We start from the raw sequence: 19,974 nt of genomic DNA on the forward strand, positions 1-19,974 counted from the left end.
AGATTAGACACATAGTAAACATTCTTTTTGACTGCGTGGGCGCAGGAGGGCTGAGAGGAGCTATTCCACGTTCAAGGTCAGGAGGGGCTGTCGTGAGGAGATACCCCTCTACCAAGGTAAGGAGCAGTGGCTGTGCTTTGCTGGAGCAGCCGTGAAGAGATACCCCATGTCCAGGGTAAGATAAACCCAAGTAAGATGGTAGGTGTTGCGAGAGGGCATCAGAGGGCAGACACACTGAAACACCAAAATCAGCATGATTATGTTCTTTGCCGGCAAAGATGGAGAAGCTCTATACAGTCAGCAAAAACGAGACCAGGAGCTGACTGTGGCTCAGATCATGAACTCCTTATTTCCAAATTCAGACTTAAATTGAAGAAAGTAGGGAAAACCACTAGACCATTTATGTATGACCTAAATCATATTCCTTATGATTATACAGTGGAAGTGAGAAATAGATTTAAGGGACTAGATCTGACAGACAGACTGCCTGATGAACTATGGACAGAGGTTCGTGACATTGTACAGGAGACAGGGATCAAGACCATCCGCATGGAAAAGAAATGCAAAAAAGCAAAATGGCTGTCTGTGGAGGCCTTAAAAATAGCTGTGAAAAGAAGAGAAGCGAAAAGCAAAGGAGAAAAGGAAAGATATAAGCATCTGAATGCAGAGTTCCAAAGAATAGCAAGGAGAGATAAGAAAGCCTTCCCCAGCGATCAATGCAAAGAAATAGAAGAAAACAACAGAATGGGAAACACTAGAGATCTCTTCAAGAAAATTAGAGATACCAAGGGAACATTTCATGCAAAGATGGGCTCGATAAAGGACAGAAATGATATGGACCTAACAGAAGCAGAAGATATTAAGAAGAGATGGCAAGAATACACAAAAGAACTGTACAAAAAAGATCTTCACGAACCAGATAATCACGATGGTGTGATCACTGACCTAGAGCCAGACATCCTGGAATGTGAAGTCAAGTGGGCCTTAGAAAGCATCACTACAAACAAAGCTGGTGGAGGTGATGGAATTCCAGTGGAGCTATTCCAAATCCTGAAAGATGATGCTGTGAAAGTGCTGCACTCAATATGCCAGCAAATTTGGAAAACTCAGCAGTGGCCACAGGACTGGAAAAGGTCAGTTTTCATTCCAATCCCAAAGAAAGGCAATGCCAAAGAATGCTCAAACTACCGCACAATTGCACTCATCTCACACGCTAGTAAAGTAATGCTCAAAATTCTCCAAGCCAGGCTTCAGCAGTACGTGAACCATGAACTTCCAGATGTACATGCTCGTTTTAGAAAAGGCAGAGGAACCAGAGATCAAATTGCCAACATCCACTGGATCATGGAAAAAGCAAGAGAGTTCCAGAAAAATATCTATTTCTGCTTTATTGACTATGCCAAAGCCTTTGACTGTGTGGATCACAATAAACTGTGGAAAATTCTGAAAGAGATGGGAATACCAGACCACCTGACCTGCCTCTTGAGAAACCTACATGCAGGTCAGGAAGCAACAGTTAGAACTGGACATGGAACAACAGACTGGTTCCAAATAGGAAAAGGAGTTTGTCAAGGCTGTATATTGTCACCCTGTTTATTTAACTTCTATGCAGAGTACATCATGAGAAATGCTGGACTGGAAGAAGCACAAGCTGGAATCAAGATTGCTGGGAGAAATATCAATAACCTCAGATATGCAGATGACACCACCCTTATGGCAGAAAGTGAAGAGGAACTAAAAAGCCTCGTGATAAAAGTGAAAGAGGAGAGTGAAAAACTTGGCTTAAAGCTCAACATTCAGAAAACTAAGATCATGGCATCTAGTCCCATCACTTCATGGGAATTAGATGGAGAAGCAGTGGAAACAGCATCAGACTTTATTTTTGGGGGCTCCAAAATCACTGCAGATGGTGACTGCAGCCATGAAATTAAAAGACAATTGCTCCTTGGAAGGAAAGTTATGACCAACCTAGATAGCATGTTCAAAAGCAGAGACATTACTTTGCCAACAAATGTCCGTCTAGTCAAGGCTGTGGTTTTTCCAGTGGTCATGTATGGATGTGAGAGTTGGACTGTGAAGAAGGCTGAGCGCTGAAGAATTGATGCTTTTGAGCTATGGTGTTGGAGAAGACTCTTGAGAGTTCCTTAGACTGCAAGGAGATCCAACCAGTCCATTTTAAAGGAGATCAGTCCTGGGTGTTCTTTGGAAAGACTTTTGCTAAAGCTGAAACTCCAGTACTTTGGTCACCTCATGCGAAGAATTGACTCATTGGAAAAGACTCTGATGCTGGGAGGGATTGTGGGCAGGAGGAGAAGGGGACGACAGAGGATGAGATGGCTGGATAGCATCACCAACTCGATGGACATGAGTTTGGGTGAACTCCGGGAGTTGGTGATGGACAGGGAGGCCTGTCGTGCTGTGATTCATGGTGTCGTACAGAGTAGGACACGACAGAGCGACTGAACTGAACTGAACTGAAATACTCTTTAGAAGTTAGGTCTTATCACTAATATTATTTTGTTACATGGTGACACTTTTTGTGAAGCATGATTGAATAAATAGCACCTTGGCAGATTATATTGCTAGACTTTATTTAATCACCTCAAATACAAAACTGTGTTAATTATATACCTTTGAGATATCATATTAAGCATACAAATTTAGATAAAGATATGACGTCCAGCCTGAAAGGACTTCAAATACTACAATATAAAATAGGAAGTACACAGAGAAAAAAAATATGTTTTTAATTTTGGTGACAAGCAGAGGATATTCCCAATATAAAAAATATTTATTAATACTAGTGAGAAGCAGAGGAAATTCCCCAAATGCTTCTACTTTCAGAGAGAAAATCTGAATATAAGAAATGGGGTATTGTTGAAAGTTTGAGGAGAGAAGATATGAAAAAAATTGGGAGTGTGGGAGAGAGAAAGAGCTTATCATAGACAATTACTATGTAAGTGCTATATGAGTTGGACTGTGGAGAAGGCTGAGCGCCGAAGAATTAATGCTTTTGAACTGTGGTGTTGGAGAAAACTCTTGAGAGTCCCTTGGACTGCAAGGAGATCCAACCAGTCCATTCTGAAGGAGATCAGCCCTGGGATTTCTTTGGAAGGACTGATGGTTAAGCTGAAACTCCAGTACTTTGGCCACCTCATGCGAAGAGTTGACTCATTGGAAAAGACTGTGATGCTGGGAGGGATTGGGGGCAGGAGGAGAAGGGGACGCCAGAGGATGAGATGGCTGGATGGCATCACTGACTCGATGGACATGAGTCTGAGTGAACTCCGGGAGTTGGTGATAGACAGGGAGGCCTGGCGTGCTTCGATTCATGGGGTCGCAAAGAGTCAGACACGACTAAGCGACTGATCTGATCTGATCTGATATAGGTACAAAGGAGTTTATAGTCATTTTTTTTAATCCAGTCATTCTAGTTTTCTTTTTCTCTAGCCAAAATCAGTCATTGCTATGTAAAAAACAATAAAAGGAATGTTGGGTTGAAACCACATTGGAATTTTTTTCATGAGTGTGACAGGATGTGTGCAAGAAATTTGAAAAGGTATGCAAGTGAACAATTATGATAATGCAGGCACCATGGACTCTTAGCTGGATAAAGAGAGAACTGACTATATAAACAGGATAGTAAACAGTGATGAAACATGGTGGTTTAATGAATCAGCAGCTCAAAGATCTGAAATGGTACCAGCATCTGTGACCTAGAAAGATAGGAGGTAGAGGTCAGAGAGGTGCATATTTGCACAGAAAATTTTAGAATCATGTAGTTAAAGCAAGTGCAGACATGAGACTTCCCTGGTGGTCCAGTGGTTAAGACTTTGCCTTCCAATGCAGGGATGTGGGTTCAATCCCTGGTTAGGGACCTAAGTCTCACATGCCTTGAAGCCAAAAAACAAAAACAGAGAACAAATGCAATATTGTAACAAATTCAACAAAGACTTTTAAAATGTTCCATTAAAAAAAAACACACCTAAAATAAAAACAAAGCATAGACACCCATTGTAGAAAATTTAGAAAATATCATACTATATGCAGTATACACATTTGTGTAAGGGTGTGTTTCTGAAGTTAATACTTTTCATTATGCATCACTGTATCAATGATATAAGATTAGTTATTGATTAGTTATTGATCAGTTATTTCAACTTTATATCAATGATATAAGATTAGTTATTGATTAGTTATTTCAACTTTATATCTAATAATGCAAGTTCTGCTGTTTATTTTTCCTCTTCAAAATTATCTTGGGTAATGTGAAGTGAAGTGAAAGTCGCTCAGTCATGTCCAGCTCTTTCTGACCTCATGGACTGTAGCCTGCCAGGCTTCTCTGTCCATGGAATTCTCCAGGCAAGAATACTGGAGTGGGTTGCCATGCCCTTCGCCAGGTGATCTTCCCAACACAGGGATTGAACCCAGGTCTCCCCACTGCAGGCGGATTCTTTACCAGCTGAATGTTAATCTTTATGTTTAAGGTAAAATTTCAAAGAATCAAAAGTAACCCACTGGTATTTTGCTTAAAATTTTAATACATTTATTTTGTAATAATAAATTTCCTTCAGCAATGTAACCTCTGGTTTTTTTATGTTAGTTTATGTTATTTTAGAAAACTTTCTCATAAAAAATGTTTGGAGGAGAGTTATAATTTTAAAAAAGCAGAATGCAAATAAAGGTTGCATGTGAAATATTCTAATAGGTTATTGCCAATGCAAGACCAAGCTATTTTTTTTAATTGGAGTAAAATTGCTTTACTATATTGTGTTAGTTTTTGCTGTCTAGCTATTATTGTATTTTTGTATAGATATTTTGTATTGGTTTCAGTTAACTATCTCTGATTTTCTAAGTAAATTATCAGTTCATATACAAATAAAATAATTTTTCTTTTTTCCAGTACTTAGAGCTTCTATAATATATCCTGACGGACCTCTCTAGTTTTAACTTGGCTATTTCTCAAGGCACATGTTTTGGGGTTTCCAGGTGGCACTAGTGGTAAAGAACCTGCCTGCCAATACGGGAGACGTAAAGAGACTCGGATTCCATCCCTGAATCAGGAAGATCCCCTGGAAAAGTGAATGGCAACCCTCTCTAGTATTCTTACTTGGAGAATCCCTTGGACAGAGAAGCCTGGCAGGCTGCAGTCCATAGGGTTGCAAAGGGTTGGACACGACTGAACTGACTTAGCATGCATAATATATACTTTTTTGGGTTTTTTGTTGCTGTTGTTTTTATTTTTATTTTTTTAATTTAATTTTATTTTTAAACTTTACATAATTGTATTAGTTTTGCCAAATATCGAAATGAATCCACCACAGGTATACCCGCGTTCCCCATCCTGAACCCTTCGCCCTCCTCCCTCCCCTACCCTCCCTCTGGGTCATCCCAGTGCACCAGCCCCAAGCATCCAGTACCGTGCATCGAACCTGGACTGGTGACTCGTTTCATACATGATATTCTACATGTTTCAATGCCATTCTCCCAAATCTCCCCACTCTCTCCCTCTCCCACAGAGTCCTTAAGACTGATCTATACATCGGTGTCTCTTTTGCTATCTCGTACACAGGATTATTGTTACCATCTTTCTAAATTCCATATATATGCGTTAGTATACTGTATTGATGTTTTTCTTTCTGGCTTACTTCACTCTGTATAATAGGTTCCAGTTTCATCCATCTCATTAGAACTGATTCAAATGTATTCTTTTTAATGGCTGAGTAATACTCCATTGTGTATATGTACCACAGCTTTCTTATCCATTCATCTGCTGATGGACATCTAGGTTGCTTCCATGTCCTGGCTATTATAAACAGTGCTGCGATGAACATTGGGGTACACGTGTCTCTTTCCCTTCTGGTTTCCTCAGTGTGTATGCCCAGCACAAAAATAAACTCAAAATGAATTAAAGATCTCAACGTAAGACCAGAAACTATAAAATTCCTAGAGGAGAACACAGGCAAAACACTCTCCGACATACATCACAGCAGGATCCTCTATGACCCACCTCCCAGAGTATTGGAAATAAAAGCAAAAATAAACAAATGGGACCTAATTAAACTTAAAAGCTTCTGCACAACAAAAGAAACGATTAGCAAGGTGAAAAGGCAGCCTTCAGAATGGGAGAAAATAATAGCAAATGAAGCAACAAACAACTAATCTCAAAAATATACAAGCAACTCCTACAGCTCAACTCCAGAAAAATAAATGACCCAATCAAAAAATGGGCCAAAGAACTAAATAGACATTTCTCCAAAGAAGACATACAGATGGCTAACAAACACATGAAAAGATGCTCAACATCACTCATTATCAGAGAAATGCAAATCAAAACCACTATGAGGTACCATTTCACGCCAGTCAGAATGGCTGCAATCCATAAGTCTACAAGCAATAAATACTGGAGAGGGTGTGGAGAAAAGGGAACTCTCTTACACTGTTGGTGGGAATGCAAACTAGTACAGCCACTATGGAGAACAGTGTGGAGATTCCTTAAAAAACTGGAAATAGAACTGCCTTATGCTGTTGTTTTTAAATTAATTTTTACTGAAGTATAGGTGCTTTACAATGTCATGTTAATTTCTACTGTACAGCGAAGTGAATCAACTAAACATACATTCATCCCTTCTCTTTTAGACTTCCTTTCCATTTAGGTGGGTCACCACAAAGCACTGATATTACTTTCATTCACTAAAATTTCCAGAACATTTTGGATACTACAGTGAGATCAGGCATTCCTAAGTTACTCTTAACCTCATTAGTAATGCAAAAAAGAAACTTTTTAAAATATGGATATTTTTATAATCTAAAGAGTAAAAATAGTAAAGTCAATAATTCCCCTCAGAAATAAAATCTCTAATTGTCAAAAAATAAGCAAAATTTTTAGGTTCTATATGATAAATACTTAAATTGCAAAATAATGGCTACCATTCTCCACTTTGTCATTTATCCATGTCCCTTTGCAATGATACTTTGCATCTGCTCCCATCAAGAGAAGTCACTCTGCCTGCCTCTGAAACTGAGCTGCTTTGTGACCTGCTTTGGGCAACATGTGGTGATGGTGGTCTAATCACTCAGTTGTGTCCAACTCTTGTGACCCCATGGACTGTAGCCCACCAGGCTCTTCTGTCCATGGGATTTCCCAGGCAGGAATACTGGAGTGGGTTGCCATTTCCTTCTCCAAGGGATCTTCCCAACCCAGGGATCGAACTGTGGTCTCCTGCATTACAGGCAGATTCTTTACCACTGAGCAACCAGGAATTCCCCTCGGCAACAGAATGTGGAAGTAAAAGCTTGCTGGTTCTTAGAATAAGCCTTTAACGAGAAAGACAAAGAACCATCTTCCCCATAACCCTGAGAACTGTGTAAACAGTTATAACTGTGAACAGTGAAAAGATATATCTAACTGCAAATGAATAAGAAGATACAGAATTTTGAAATAATTATCAGCATAAAAAGTAAGAAAACAATTTGTATCAGAGAAATTTATAACGGAAATTTTAAAATGTTAGAAAACAATTGTTTGTCAAAACTTAGACTTCATTTAGCCAAATTATTTCTCTTCCAAACCAAAATGATTCCCTAAAGCTAATGATTCATAAAAGCATTCCAGGATCTTAAAATTCTAAGAAATAAAAATTCTTTCTTCATTTGTCTTTATCAGGGGGCATGCTGACAGTCTCAGGAGGGAATTACCAGAACTTAGCTTGTCAGACAGCTTTCATACCCTGAAATGGATGGTTCAGTTTTTATGCAGCAACATACTGCTTAGTACGCTTTTTTACAAGTGACTTTGGCTTCATTGTTGAAAAAGTCCCATTTCAGTGTATCAGGTTTATGTCTCCTCATTAGTGTTTGGCAAGAAAAATCAGGCAACATATGTACTCAGCCCATAACAACTTTATGAATTTGTATTTTAATCCACTTCTGGGAAAAAGACAAGCAGCCAAAGATCCAAATGATATATTAATGGTCTAAATTGTGCTTTAATTCATCTTCTCCCAACACATGAGAAGTAATGAGGACCTAACTCAGCATTCCATAAGTTTTTTGGTTCACACTTGAGGTCACAGACCATCTCAGTAAAATCTCAGTTTCCACATACCTTTTAGTACCTGAGCTCTCACTTCAATTTCAAGAATGCTTGTGTCTTGATATTTATCGATACCTTCTTCTTATGTTTTTCATTGCTATCATTTTTGTTACTTAGAAATTCGTGTCTTTTGCTTCCTTGCTTGCTCAGACGTTCTGTTATCTCTTTGCGACACAGTCTGTAACCCACCAGGCTTCTCTGTACATGGGAGTCTCCCAGAAAGAATATTGAAGTGGGTTGCCATTTCCTTCTCCAGGGGATCTTTCCAACCCAGGGGTTGAAGCTGCATCTCTTACATCTTCTGCATTGGCAGGGAGATTCTTTACCAGTAATATGATCCATCTTTTGCTTAGGTTGCAAATAAATGTAGAACTTTGGACTTTGCCAACAAAGGTCCATTAAATCAAAGCTATGGTTTTTCCAGTAGTCATGTACAGGTGTGAGAGTTGGACTATAAAGAAGGCTGAGTGCCGAAGAATTGATGCTTTTGAACTGTGGTCTTGGAGATGACTCTTGAGAGTCCCTTGGACTGCAAGAAGATCCAACCAGTCCATCCTAGAGGAAATCAGTCCTGAATACCCATTGGAAGGACTGATGCTGAAGCTGAAACTCCAATACTTTGGCCACCTGATGTGAAGAAGTGACTCATTTGAAAAGACCCTATGCTGGGAAAGATTGAAGCCAGGAGAAGAAGGGGACAACAGAGGATGAGATGGTTGGATGGCATCACTGACTCAGCGGACATGAGGTTGAGTGGGCTCCAGGAGTTGGTGATGGACAAGGAGGCCTGTCATGCTGCAGTCCATGGGGTCGCAAAGAGTTGGACGTGACTGAGTGACTGAACTGAAGTGAACTGAGTCATGCATTCAAATGAATATCATTTGATTTCCTGTAATACTTGTACTGGTTATAACTTGACTTATTCTAGGAAGGATTAAAAGGTCATATCTAAGGACAATGAACATTTTGGAAAATTTTTTTCTATAAACAAAACATCATCATTTAGAAGAGCTCTTTGGTATATGAAGTATAGTTTTCATGTGTCTTTTGGGAAATTAACTGTGATTAAAAAGTTATTAGAGTGAATAAAACCATATACTGTGCGATTCCATTTATATGAAAAAATTCAGAAAAGGCAAGTCTATAGAGATACAGAGTAGATTAGTGGTTGCCTGGGACCTGGGGATGGGAACAGGGATGAATGCAAATGGGCACAGGGGATCTTTTCTGGGTGATGAAAATTTTCTAAAGCTAAATTGTATTACACTGCTCTACAAATATACTAAAAACTATTGAATTTTATACTTAAAACTTTGGTATGAATTTTATGTTATGTAAACTATACCTCAATAAAGCTACTATATTCTTTAAAAGAAAAAGGTTAGTAGAGAAATTTAAAACAATTATTTATAACATTTTCTAATTCCTATTGAAACAATCAATCCAGTTCAGTTGCTCAGTCGTGTCTGACTCTGAGACCCAATGGACTGCAGCAGGCCAGGCTTCCCTGTCCATCACCAACTCCCAGAGCCTGCTCAAACTCATGTCCATCAAGTTGGTGATGCCATCCAACCATGTCATCCTCTGTTGTCCCCTTCTCCTCCTGCCTTCAATCTTTCCCATATTAGAGTATTTTCAAATAAGTTCGTTCTTCACATCAGGTGGCCAAAGTATTGGAGTTTCAGCTTCAGCATCAGTCCTTCCAATGAATATTCAGGACTGATCTCCTTTAGGATGGACTGGTAGGATCTCCTTGCAGTCCAAGGGACTCTCAAGAGTCTTCTCCAACACCACAGCTCAAAAGCATCAATTCTTCTGCCCTCAGCTTTCTTTATAGTCCAACACTCACATCCATACATGACTACTGGAAAAACCATAGGTTTGACCAGACAGACCTTCGTTGGCAAAGTAATGTCTCTGCTTTTTAATATGCTGTCTAGGTTGGTCAGAGCTTTTCTACCAAAGAGCAAGTGACTTTAAATTTCATGGCTGCAGTCACCATCTGTAGTGATTTTGGAGCCCAAGAAAATAAAGTCTGACACTGTTTCCCCATCTTTTTCCCATGAAGTGATGGGACCAGATGCCATGATCTTAGTTTTCTGAATGTTGAGTTTTCAGCCAACTTTTTCACTCTCCTCTTTCACTTTCATCAAGAGGCTCTTTAGTATTCTTTGCTTTCTGCCATTAGGGTGGTGTCATCTGCTTATCTGAGGTTATTGATATATCTCCCAGCAATCATGATTCCAGCTTGATTCCCGGTATTTCTCATGATGTACTCCGCATATAAGCTAAATAAGCATAGTGACAATATACAGCCTTAACATACTCCTTTCCCAATTTGTAACCAGTCTGTTGTTCCATGTCCAGTTCTAACAGATGGTTCTTGACCTGCATACAGATTTCTCAGGAGGCAGGTCAGGTGATCTGGTATTCCCATCTCTTTCAGAATTTTCCGCAGTTTGTTGTGATCCACACAGTCAAAGCTTTGGCATAGTCAATAAAGCAGAAGTAGATATTTTTCTGAAACTCTCGTTTTTTTGATGATCCAATGGATGTTGGTAATTTGATCCCTGGTTATTCTGCATTTTCTAAATCCATCTTGAACAAATGGAAGTTCACAGTTCACATACTGTTGAAGGTTGGGTTGGAGAATTTTGAGCATTACTGGCTAGCATGTGAAATGCGTGCAATTGTGCAGTAGTTTGAACATTCTTTGTCAATGCCTTTCTTTGGTATTGGAATGAAAACTGACATTTTCCAGTCCTGGGCCACTGCTGAGTTTTCCAGATTTGCTGGCATATTGAGTGCAGCACTTTTACAGCATCATCTTTTAGGATTTGAAATAGCTCAACTGGAATTCCATCACCTCCACTAGCTTTGTTCGTAGTAAGGCTTCCTAAGGCCTACTTGACTTCACATTCCAGGATGTCCGTCTCTAGGTGAGTGATCACACCATCGTGGTTATCTGGGTCATGAAGATCTTTTTTGTATAGTTCTTCTGTGTATTCTTGCCAACTCTTCTTAATATCTTCTGATTCTGTTAGGTCCATACACTGTCTGTCATTTATTATGCCCATCTTTGCATGAAATGTTCCTTCGGTATCTCTGATTTTCTTGAAGAGATCTCTAGTCTTTCCCATTTTGTTGTTTTTCTCTATCTCTTTGCATTGATCACTGAGTAAGGCTTTCTTATCTCTCCTTGCTATTCTTTGGAACTCTGTGTTCAGATGGATATATCTTTCCTTTTCTCCTTCGCCTTTAGATTCTCTTCTTTTCTCAGCTATTTGTAAGGCCTCCTCAGACAACCATTTTTCCTTTTCGTGTTTCTTTTTCTTGGGGATGGTCTTGATCACTGCCTCCTGTACAAGGTCATGAACTTTTGTCCATAGTTCTTCAGGCAATCTGTCTATCAGATCTAATCCCTTGATTCTATTCTATATTTTGTATTGAATCTATTTTATATGTTGAAACAGTAGAGGACTCCAAATAAGAAAACTTTCATTTAGTAGAACTTGTCACACTCAGGCCGAAATAAGCCTAATTCTTCAAAGGGGTTCCTATTATACCCATTCTGGATGCCAAAGTCATAACTTTATTGTCAATTAGATCCATCCTGTTTAATACCTACAAAGATTGCTTAAATTTTTACTTCAAAATGCATTCAAAGTTTTAACTGAGAATGAATAAACAACAAATGAATTGAACTGCAGCCTAAACATTATTATATACACCTAGGTAATGGAATTCTGATATAATTATTCCATTTCCTTATCCAGGAGGAACTGACAAAACTCTTATCGTATTATAACTACGGAAGTGACAGTAATGCAACTTTTTTAAACTAATATGTAATATTATAATTTACTGAGTTTTTGCCATATACAAGTCATTGTTGTGTGCTTAGCAAAAACAGTCTTATTCATTTCACACAGCCACCCTAAGAGGCAGATGTTATGACCATTTTGTAATAGAGGGAACTAAACCTTAAAAATGATAACTAACTTACTAGTGTCACAGAGTAAATAGATGGCAGGGCCAGCATTTGGATCCAAGTTTTGTGTGTCTGTGCAGAGTGTTGGGATTCATGGAAGTAAGTGTGTAAGGGTGTGTGCCCCACTGTAGCTGAATGTCCTTAGGGAGGTTCCTCAAACTCTCAGTTCTTTGAGGTCCTACATTTATAAAATGAGGATATTAATGCTATCTATTGGGGGAGCCTGGTGGGCTGCGGTCTATGGGGTTGCACAGAGTTGGATACGACTGAAGTGACTTAGTAGTAGTAGTAGTAACCTTTATATATATGTGTGTGTGTGTGTATTTTAGATAATTAAATGCAATGATAAATATGAAGCTAATATTTTGCTCAAAACATGGTATTTTATTAATAAATGATAGTAGTATTAATGGTAGGAGTAATTAGTATTGACTTTATATATATATACACACATTTTAGAAGGAATATATACATTTTGTAAATGAATACATTAAATTAATTAATCAGGAGTATTAGTTAACTTTATTCTAATTCTCTAATTACCTCTCACCTCTTCTGTTTCACTATTTTTTCTGTTACCCTTCCGTATGCTTTTTAATGATATGTTTTGAAAGCTAAATGTCATTTCCTGACTTTTACCAATTACTGTAACTCAATAGTTTTGGCTTCCCTGATAGCTTAGTTGGTAAAGAATCTGCTTGCAATGCAGGAGACCCTGGTTCGATCCCTGGGTTGGGAAGATCCCCTGGAGAAGGGATAGGCTATCCACTCCAGTATCCTTGGGCTTCCCTTGTGGCTCAGCTGGCAAAGAATCCACCTGCAGTGTGAGAGACCTGGGTTCAATCCATGGGTTGGGAAGATGCCCTGGAGAAGGGAACAGCTACCAACTCCAGTATTCTGGCCTGGAGGATTCCATGGACTGTATAGTCCATAGCGTGGCAAAAAGTGGGACATGACTGAGTGACTTTCAATAGTTCTAATCAGAGTTTTAAAATAATTCATAAAGCAAGTTGTTCATATGGAAGGTTTTTCATTTCACCGATTTTTTTATTTTACTAAAAAGTTTTTAAATATACTTTTACACATATGTACTCATACTTGGAAAGACATGAATAAAGTAATTTTCATTTTCTCTGTAAAGATTTTTGTGAAAACAGCTTCTTGCAATTATTTTTCTAGATTTGAAATCGTAGAAATTTTAATTGAACATTTAGCTTTTCTTGAAGATAAAAAAAATCATAGATATAATGGTGACAAGAATTTCTATTGGGAAAGAAACCATATTTGCATGTTGCTTACAAATTGGTCAAATAGGGCTAAAGGTATGGGTCTGACAACACCTAAATGTGAACTTGGAAGTTTCACACAAGACAGAAGGAAAAGATTATTCTGTTACTCTGTAAAGTAAAAAGACAAACAGGAAGAAGAGAGAGTTTGCAAGAAGGCTTAACCACAATATCATATTAGCTCCAGGTGTACCACATAGTAATTCAATATTTTCATGTATTATACTCTATACAAAGATATAACACGACGTTGACTGTCTTCCCTTTGCTGTATATTACATCCTTGCAATTTATTTATTTTATACCTAGTAGCTTATGCTTCTTAATCTTCTCGATCTATTTTGTCCCCTCTAGTAACCACTAGTTTATTCTCTGTATCTGTGACTCTGTTTCTGTATCTGTGAGTCTGTTTCTGGTTTTTGTTATATTTGTTTATTTTTTAGATTTCACATATAAGTGAAAACATACAGACTCAGTCAACTATAGTTCAATAAAAAAGAAAGAGAAAAAAGAAAGAGGAGGCTTAACTAGTTAAATGCTTAGGTCCAAGCAGGATTTTGGATTCTTGTTTATTTTGTTATGGTTTGTTTTGTTATTTTGGGGGTTGTTCAGTCTGCTTTGGTGTAGAGACTTGCTGGATTTTGCAGGAACCTGATTAAGGGCACAGGACTTATGAATATAGAGAGGCATTAAGAGTTTGAACAATCCACCCAAAGACACACGGTGAACATGGAGGGAATCACACTTACGCTTAGACCCAGTTTGAACTTACTTGAAGTTATTTAGTTTCAAAAAACCCCAAAATCTCAGAACTCACAAAAATCACAGAGCAGGCTCTTATTTCTCAAAGGCTGGAGAAGTAATATTTCAAATTTATTTAGATTTCTATGGATAGAGGACCTTTTTCAAAAACTTTTTATCTTGTATTGGGGTATAGCCAATTAAGGGCTTCCTTGGTGGTTCAGATGGTAGAGAATCTGCCTGCAATATGAGAGACCTGGGTTCGATCCCTGGGTTGGGAAGATCCCCTGGAGGAGGACATGGCAACCCACTCCAGTATTCTTGCCTGGAGAATCCCCATGGACAGAGGAACCTGGTGGGCTACAGTCCATAGGGTTGCAAAGAGTGAGGCACAGCTGAGCAACTCAGCACAGCACATAGCCAATTAAAACTGTGATAGTTTCAGGTGAACAGTGAAGGGACTCAGCCACACATACACATGTATCTATTCTCCTCCAGACTCCCCTCCCAGTCACCTGCCATAGAACTTTCAGCAGGGTTCCCTGTGCTATACAGTAGGTCCTTGTGGGTTGTCCATTTTAAATATGGCAGTGTGTACGTATCCATCTCAAATTCCCTAACTATCCATTCCCCTCATCCTTCTCCCTGACAACCATAGTATGTTTTCTAAGTCTGTGAGTCTCTTTCTGTTTTGTAAGTAAATTTATTCGTATCATTTCTCTTTAGATTCCATATATAAGGGATGTCACATAATATTTCTCCTCTGGATAGAGAGCTTTAATGCACATGGGAGGAATATATATATATATATATATATATATATATACACATATATATAAAACAAAAATATATTAACAAATATATATAACAAAATGATACATATTTTGCTTATTGTTGCTCATATCCAACTAAGTCGGACTTAGTTGTTCAGTCACGTCCAACTCTTTGCAACCCCATGGACTATAGCCCACCAGGCTCCTCTGTCCATGAGGATTCTCCAGGCAAGAATACTGGAGTGGGTTGACATGTCCTCCTCCAGGGGATCTTCCCAACCCAGGGATCGAACCCAGATCTTCCGTATTGCCAGCATTCTAGACAATCAGTCACTTTACCCATAAGAACATTAAAGACTAAAGATGTTTAGGTACTTGACTAAGTTAAAAGCTAAACAATCAAGCTTATATTTTAATACTTTATAATCTGTATTCTATAATATTTATGTGTATATTCCCTTTAATCTAGAACTTAATGATAGATATAAGTTTACTACAGTGTTCATTTCTGTCCAACTCTTGTAACCCACTAGGCTTTCCCAAGCAAGAATACTGGAGTGAGTTGCCATTTCCTCCTAAATTCATGTATTGATGTATGTTACAAGTTAGTTTTTAGATTTTATCCAGAACTCGTATTTGTTTTTAGCAGAAAAGTCCATAACAATATCTGCTATGCTATTCTGCTGGAAAAATGTCTGGTCCATCTCTTATTTTACTTGCTTGAACTCCAAAATCACTGAGGACAATGACTGCAGGCATGAAATTAAAAGATGCTTGCTCCTTGGAAGAAAAGTTATGACCAGCCTAGACAGCATATTAAAAAGCAGAGACATCACTTTGCCAACAAAGGTCCACACAGTCAAAGCTATGCTTTTTCCAGTAGTCATGTACAGGTGTGAGAGTTGGACTATAAAGAAGGCTGAGTGCCAAAAATTGTTGCTCTCAAACTGTAGTGCTGGAGAAGACTCTTGAGAGCCCCTTGGCCAGCAAGGAAATCAAACCAGTCCATCCTAAAGGAAATCAATCCTGAATATTCATTGGAAGGATTGATGCTGAATCTGAAGCTCCAATACTTTGACCACCTGATGTGAAGAGCTGACTCACTGGAAAAGACCCTGATGCTGGGAAAGATTGAGGGCAGGAGGAGAAGTGGGCAGCAGAGGATGATATGATTGAATGGCATCACCAACTCAATGGACCCGAGCTTGAGCAAAGTCTGGGAGACAGTGAAGGACAGGGAATCCTGGTGTGCTGCAGTCCATGGGTTACAAAGAGTCAGACACAACTTAGCAATTGAATAATTGCTAATTATTGATAATAATTAGCTAATAATTGCTAATAACAGAATCTCTCATTTTGAAAGACAGAGACAAAAACAGAGAGAAACAGAAGAGCTTTTTGTTGTTGTTATTTTTAATAGAGTTCCATTTTGAAAGTAGAGGACTTATTCTGGGCCTTTTTCCATCTCCATGTCCCTGCATGACTTGCTAACATCAGGAACAGCCATGATGGAATAAAGATTTTAAGTACCTTTCAAACAGCATATGAAATATTAATAGCCCATGGCCTCATTTAAGTTGGGATAGCAACACTAGTTATTGCTTTAGTAGTGTGAGAGTTTCAGGGTCTCTTTGAGTTACCAACCCTTTGGATTTTGTGTTGTATAAAGTAAAAGCTAAGTAACTAAAAGCGTGGAGAAATCTACATAAATTTAACTGAGAGTTATGTAGGGGTAATGAGAAGGACTAAGGATTGACTCTAATTTGACCACAGGAATAGTAATGAATGTTTGTTCATCCAGTCATTTCTGAGGGAAACATCACTAATCCAGCACAATATTCCTTCCTCTTGTGCTAAGAAAGGGCCTCAGGATTCTTCTTAGCACAGTATTCTCAGCACCCAATGCCATACCAGAGTAGGCTGAAAGACAGAACATCCGCAGAGTAACAAATAATTGTAAATTATATCTCTGTTCTTCCATTTTTAAGTTGGCATGTTGTTAACAATATATTTTCATAAGTGTAGCAGGGAAAAGAATTATTTCAATTTTCTAACTTCACCCTTTTGGAAACTCTGCTATCTAAGGTAACCCCTGTAAGTGCTCCCTATAATTGACTATACAAAGACCCAACAAGTAACCATCCAGTAATTGCTCAAGAGGAAAAGGAAATCTTGTTTACAGATTCCCCCAAATATAGAACTTCACCATGAAACTCTACACTTTGATCTAGATTTGGAAATGAATACATTATGAGCTTTTCCAATTACAGTTAAAGTTTTGTTTTGTTTTTTTTCCTCCCCACCCCCCGCCCCCACCGTAGAACTTGAGATCCATGTGTTTTGGCTTGACAGAGAAAAGACTACACTTCTTCCATTTCCATTATCTTGTTCCCACTTTAGGGTCTTTCTATCAACTGTTCCCCTTGATTTATAGGCTCCTATGCTAGATCATGGCACCCCACTCCAGTACTCCTGCCTGGAAAATCCCATGGACAGAGGAGCCTGGTAGGCTGCAGTCCATGGAGTCGCTGAGGGTCAGACACGAGTAAGCGACTTCACTTTCACTTTTCACTTTCATGCGCTGGAGAAAGAAATGGCAACCCACTCCAGTGTTCTTGCCTGGAGAATCCCAGGGACGGGGGAGCCTGGTGGGCTGCCGTCTATGGGGTCACACAGAGTCGGACATGACTGAAGCGACTTAGCAGCAGCAGCAGCAGCATGCTAGATCTTTGGAGAAAGCAGTGGCACCCCACTCCAGTTCTCCTGCCTGGAAAATCCCATGGACAGAGGAGCCTGGTAGGCTGCAGTCCATGGGGTTGCTGAGGGTCAGACACGACTAAGCGACTTCACTTTCACTTTTCACTTTCATGCACTGGAGAAAGAAATGGCAACCCACTCCAGTGTTCTTGCCTGGAGAATCCCAGGGACGGGGGAGCCTGGTGGGCTGCTGTCTATGGGGTCGCACAGAGTCGGACACGACTGAAGTGACTTAGCAGCAGCAGCAGCATGCTACATCTCTACATGGCTTACCTCTTCTCAGCCTTCAAGTCTTGGCATAAAGATCTTCTCAAGGTCTTGTCTGATCACTCTACCTAAAGTGGCCTTTAACTCTATGAACTTCTCTAGCCAATCATCTTCTTTATTTTCTTTATGACACTTATCACTCACTGTAAGTGTTGTTTTCTTTTCATGCCTATTGTCTACTTCTGCTTACCTCAACATAAGTTCCAAGAGATCACAGCTTTACTGTTCTGTTTATCACTGTATCCGTGGCACATTCAACAATGTCTAACATGTTGTAGCCATGCAATGATATTCGTGAAGGAATTAAGATAAAGGAGAAATATGTACTTTCTGTACATTTTTGACCTATGGAATTAATTTTGTAAAGAGATTTCAATTTTTGACTGTTATAATAAAGAGGAGAGAGCCCATTTCTATTCTTGTAACAGAAAATATATAGGTGCTCAAATGGAAAAAGAATGTAGTGATTCTTTTCTTCTAATCAGAAGGACAGACACATGAGCCTGGGTTTAATCTGAGTTTTTCAACTTACTAGCTGTATAAGGAACTCAACTTCTTTGTTTCTCAGTTTTTAAATTAACAAAATGATGACAAAGAAAAGACAATAGGGTTGGAAAAAGACATTACAAACACTTAAAATAATGTCTGTCATTAGGAATAAATTAATATATTAAATTAATAAATGTATTACAAAACTGAAAATAATGTATTACAAACACTTAAAATAATGTCTGTCCTTAGGAATACTTCTGGAGTAATTTACTGAAACTGTTATATACAATTACTGTAAGTTAATTAGTGTTAGTTGCTCAGTCATGTCCAACTCTTTGCAATCCCATGGACATAGCTTTCCAAGCTCCTCTTTCTGTGAAATCTCCAGTCAAGAATAATGGAGTGGGTAGCCACGCCCTTCTCCATGGAATCTTCCCAACCCAGGGATCAAACCTGGCTCCCCATTGCAGGCAGATTCTCTACTGTCTGAGCCAAAAGGGAAGCCCTGAATTGCTGTAAATGAACATTATACGCATATTTAGTTAACTTTTCATGAATTTCTTCACTGTCAGGAGAAAGTAATAATACCTATAGGCTCATTGTAAGGATGAAACGTGAAGCCTTAGAATAAGCTGTAACACACGTATCACTCAATAACTGTAGATTTTATTATCATGTAAAATTTACTCAAATGACTTTCATTCACTTACTCTCTCTCCATTCTCTGTTTTTCTGTGTTACTAGTCCGTGATTTTTATTCGTGACAAAAATTCTCATGGGCAGGAGGTGTCAGGATACATCGATTATGCCCACAGGCTGAAGACTGAAGATTTCGAAGTCTACTTTAGTGGAAAGAAACGACTTCTTCCAAGACCCACAGATATGAGGTAAAGTGTAACACATTTCTCACACCTTCAATAAGAGAACAAGCTTCTCAAGAGTAAAGATAAAGGTTATTTATATTCTGGAACTCCAATGTATGTATAATAGGAATGTAGTAAGAGTGGTTGGAATAAAAAAGTAAGTAAATTTTAAAATGGGGACTGAACATAGATGCATATTTTCCACTAACAGGCCAATGAAGGGAACTCTTCAGAGATGAGATAAGCAAATTCTCAGTGACATTTTTAAATGATAAGTAGAATCTAAAAATTGCTAATCTCACAAGGATCTTGCACCACTTGGGACTTTGCCTGTCTAGAACCTCAAGAGCAGTCCAGGGAATACATTTTCCTCTCACTTTTTTTTTTTTGTCACCAACCAAAGTCCAGGCCTCTGAATAGCTCACACTCCTTTGTTTTCACCACTGGCCTCTTTGGATATTTCTTCTACTCATGGTTGTTTTTACTAAGCCCTACACTTTATTCCGATGCCCTCAATCCATAACATAGGATCTACTCAACAAAGTCAATCCATGTACAGATCCCGATCCCTCTCCCACCTTCTGAGTAGCTCTCAAGCTAAACTTTTATTCTACACCTATCACTTATGCTAGAACACAATAGTCCTAGCAGCATTCTGCTTTATCTCTTCACTGCTGTATCCAGATTATGTTTCGACACTTGTAACAAC

At 38.7% G+C, this 19,974-nt stretch overlaps 1 protein-coding gene across 1 annotated transcript in view; it reads left to right on the forward strand.

Annotated features, from left to right (window-relative positions):
• Positions 1–19,974, forward strand: part of CFAP299 (cilia and flagella associated protein 299) — a 719,586-nt gene that overhangs the window by 584,454 nt on the left and 115,158 nt on the right. The window contains exon 4 of the mRNA XM_070372982.1: positions 19,147–19,289. Within this exon, the coding sequence (XP_070229083.1) occupies positions 19,147–19,289 (143 nt within the window). The remainder of the gene's footprint in view (positions 1–19,146; positions 19,290–19,974) is intronic.

Source organism: Bos mutus, chromosome 6 (genome assembly GCF_027580195.1).
Source record: "Bos mutus isolate GX-2022 chromosome 6, NWIPB_WYAK_1.1, whole genome shotgun sequence".
Classification (NCBI taxonomy): domain Eukaryota; kingdom Metazoa; phylum Chordata; class Mammalia; order Artiodactyla; family Bovidae; genus Bos; species Bos mutus.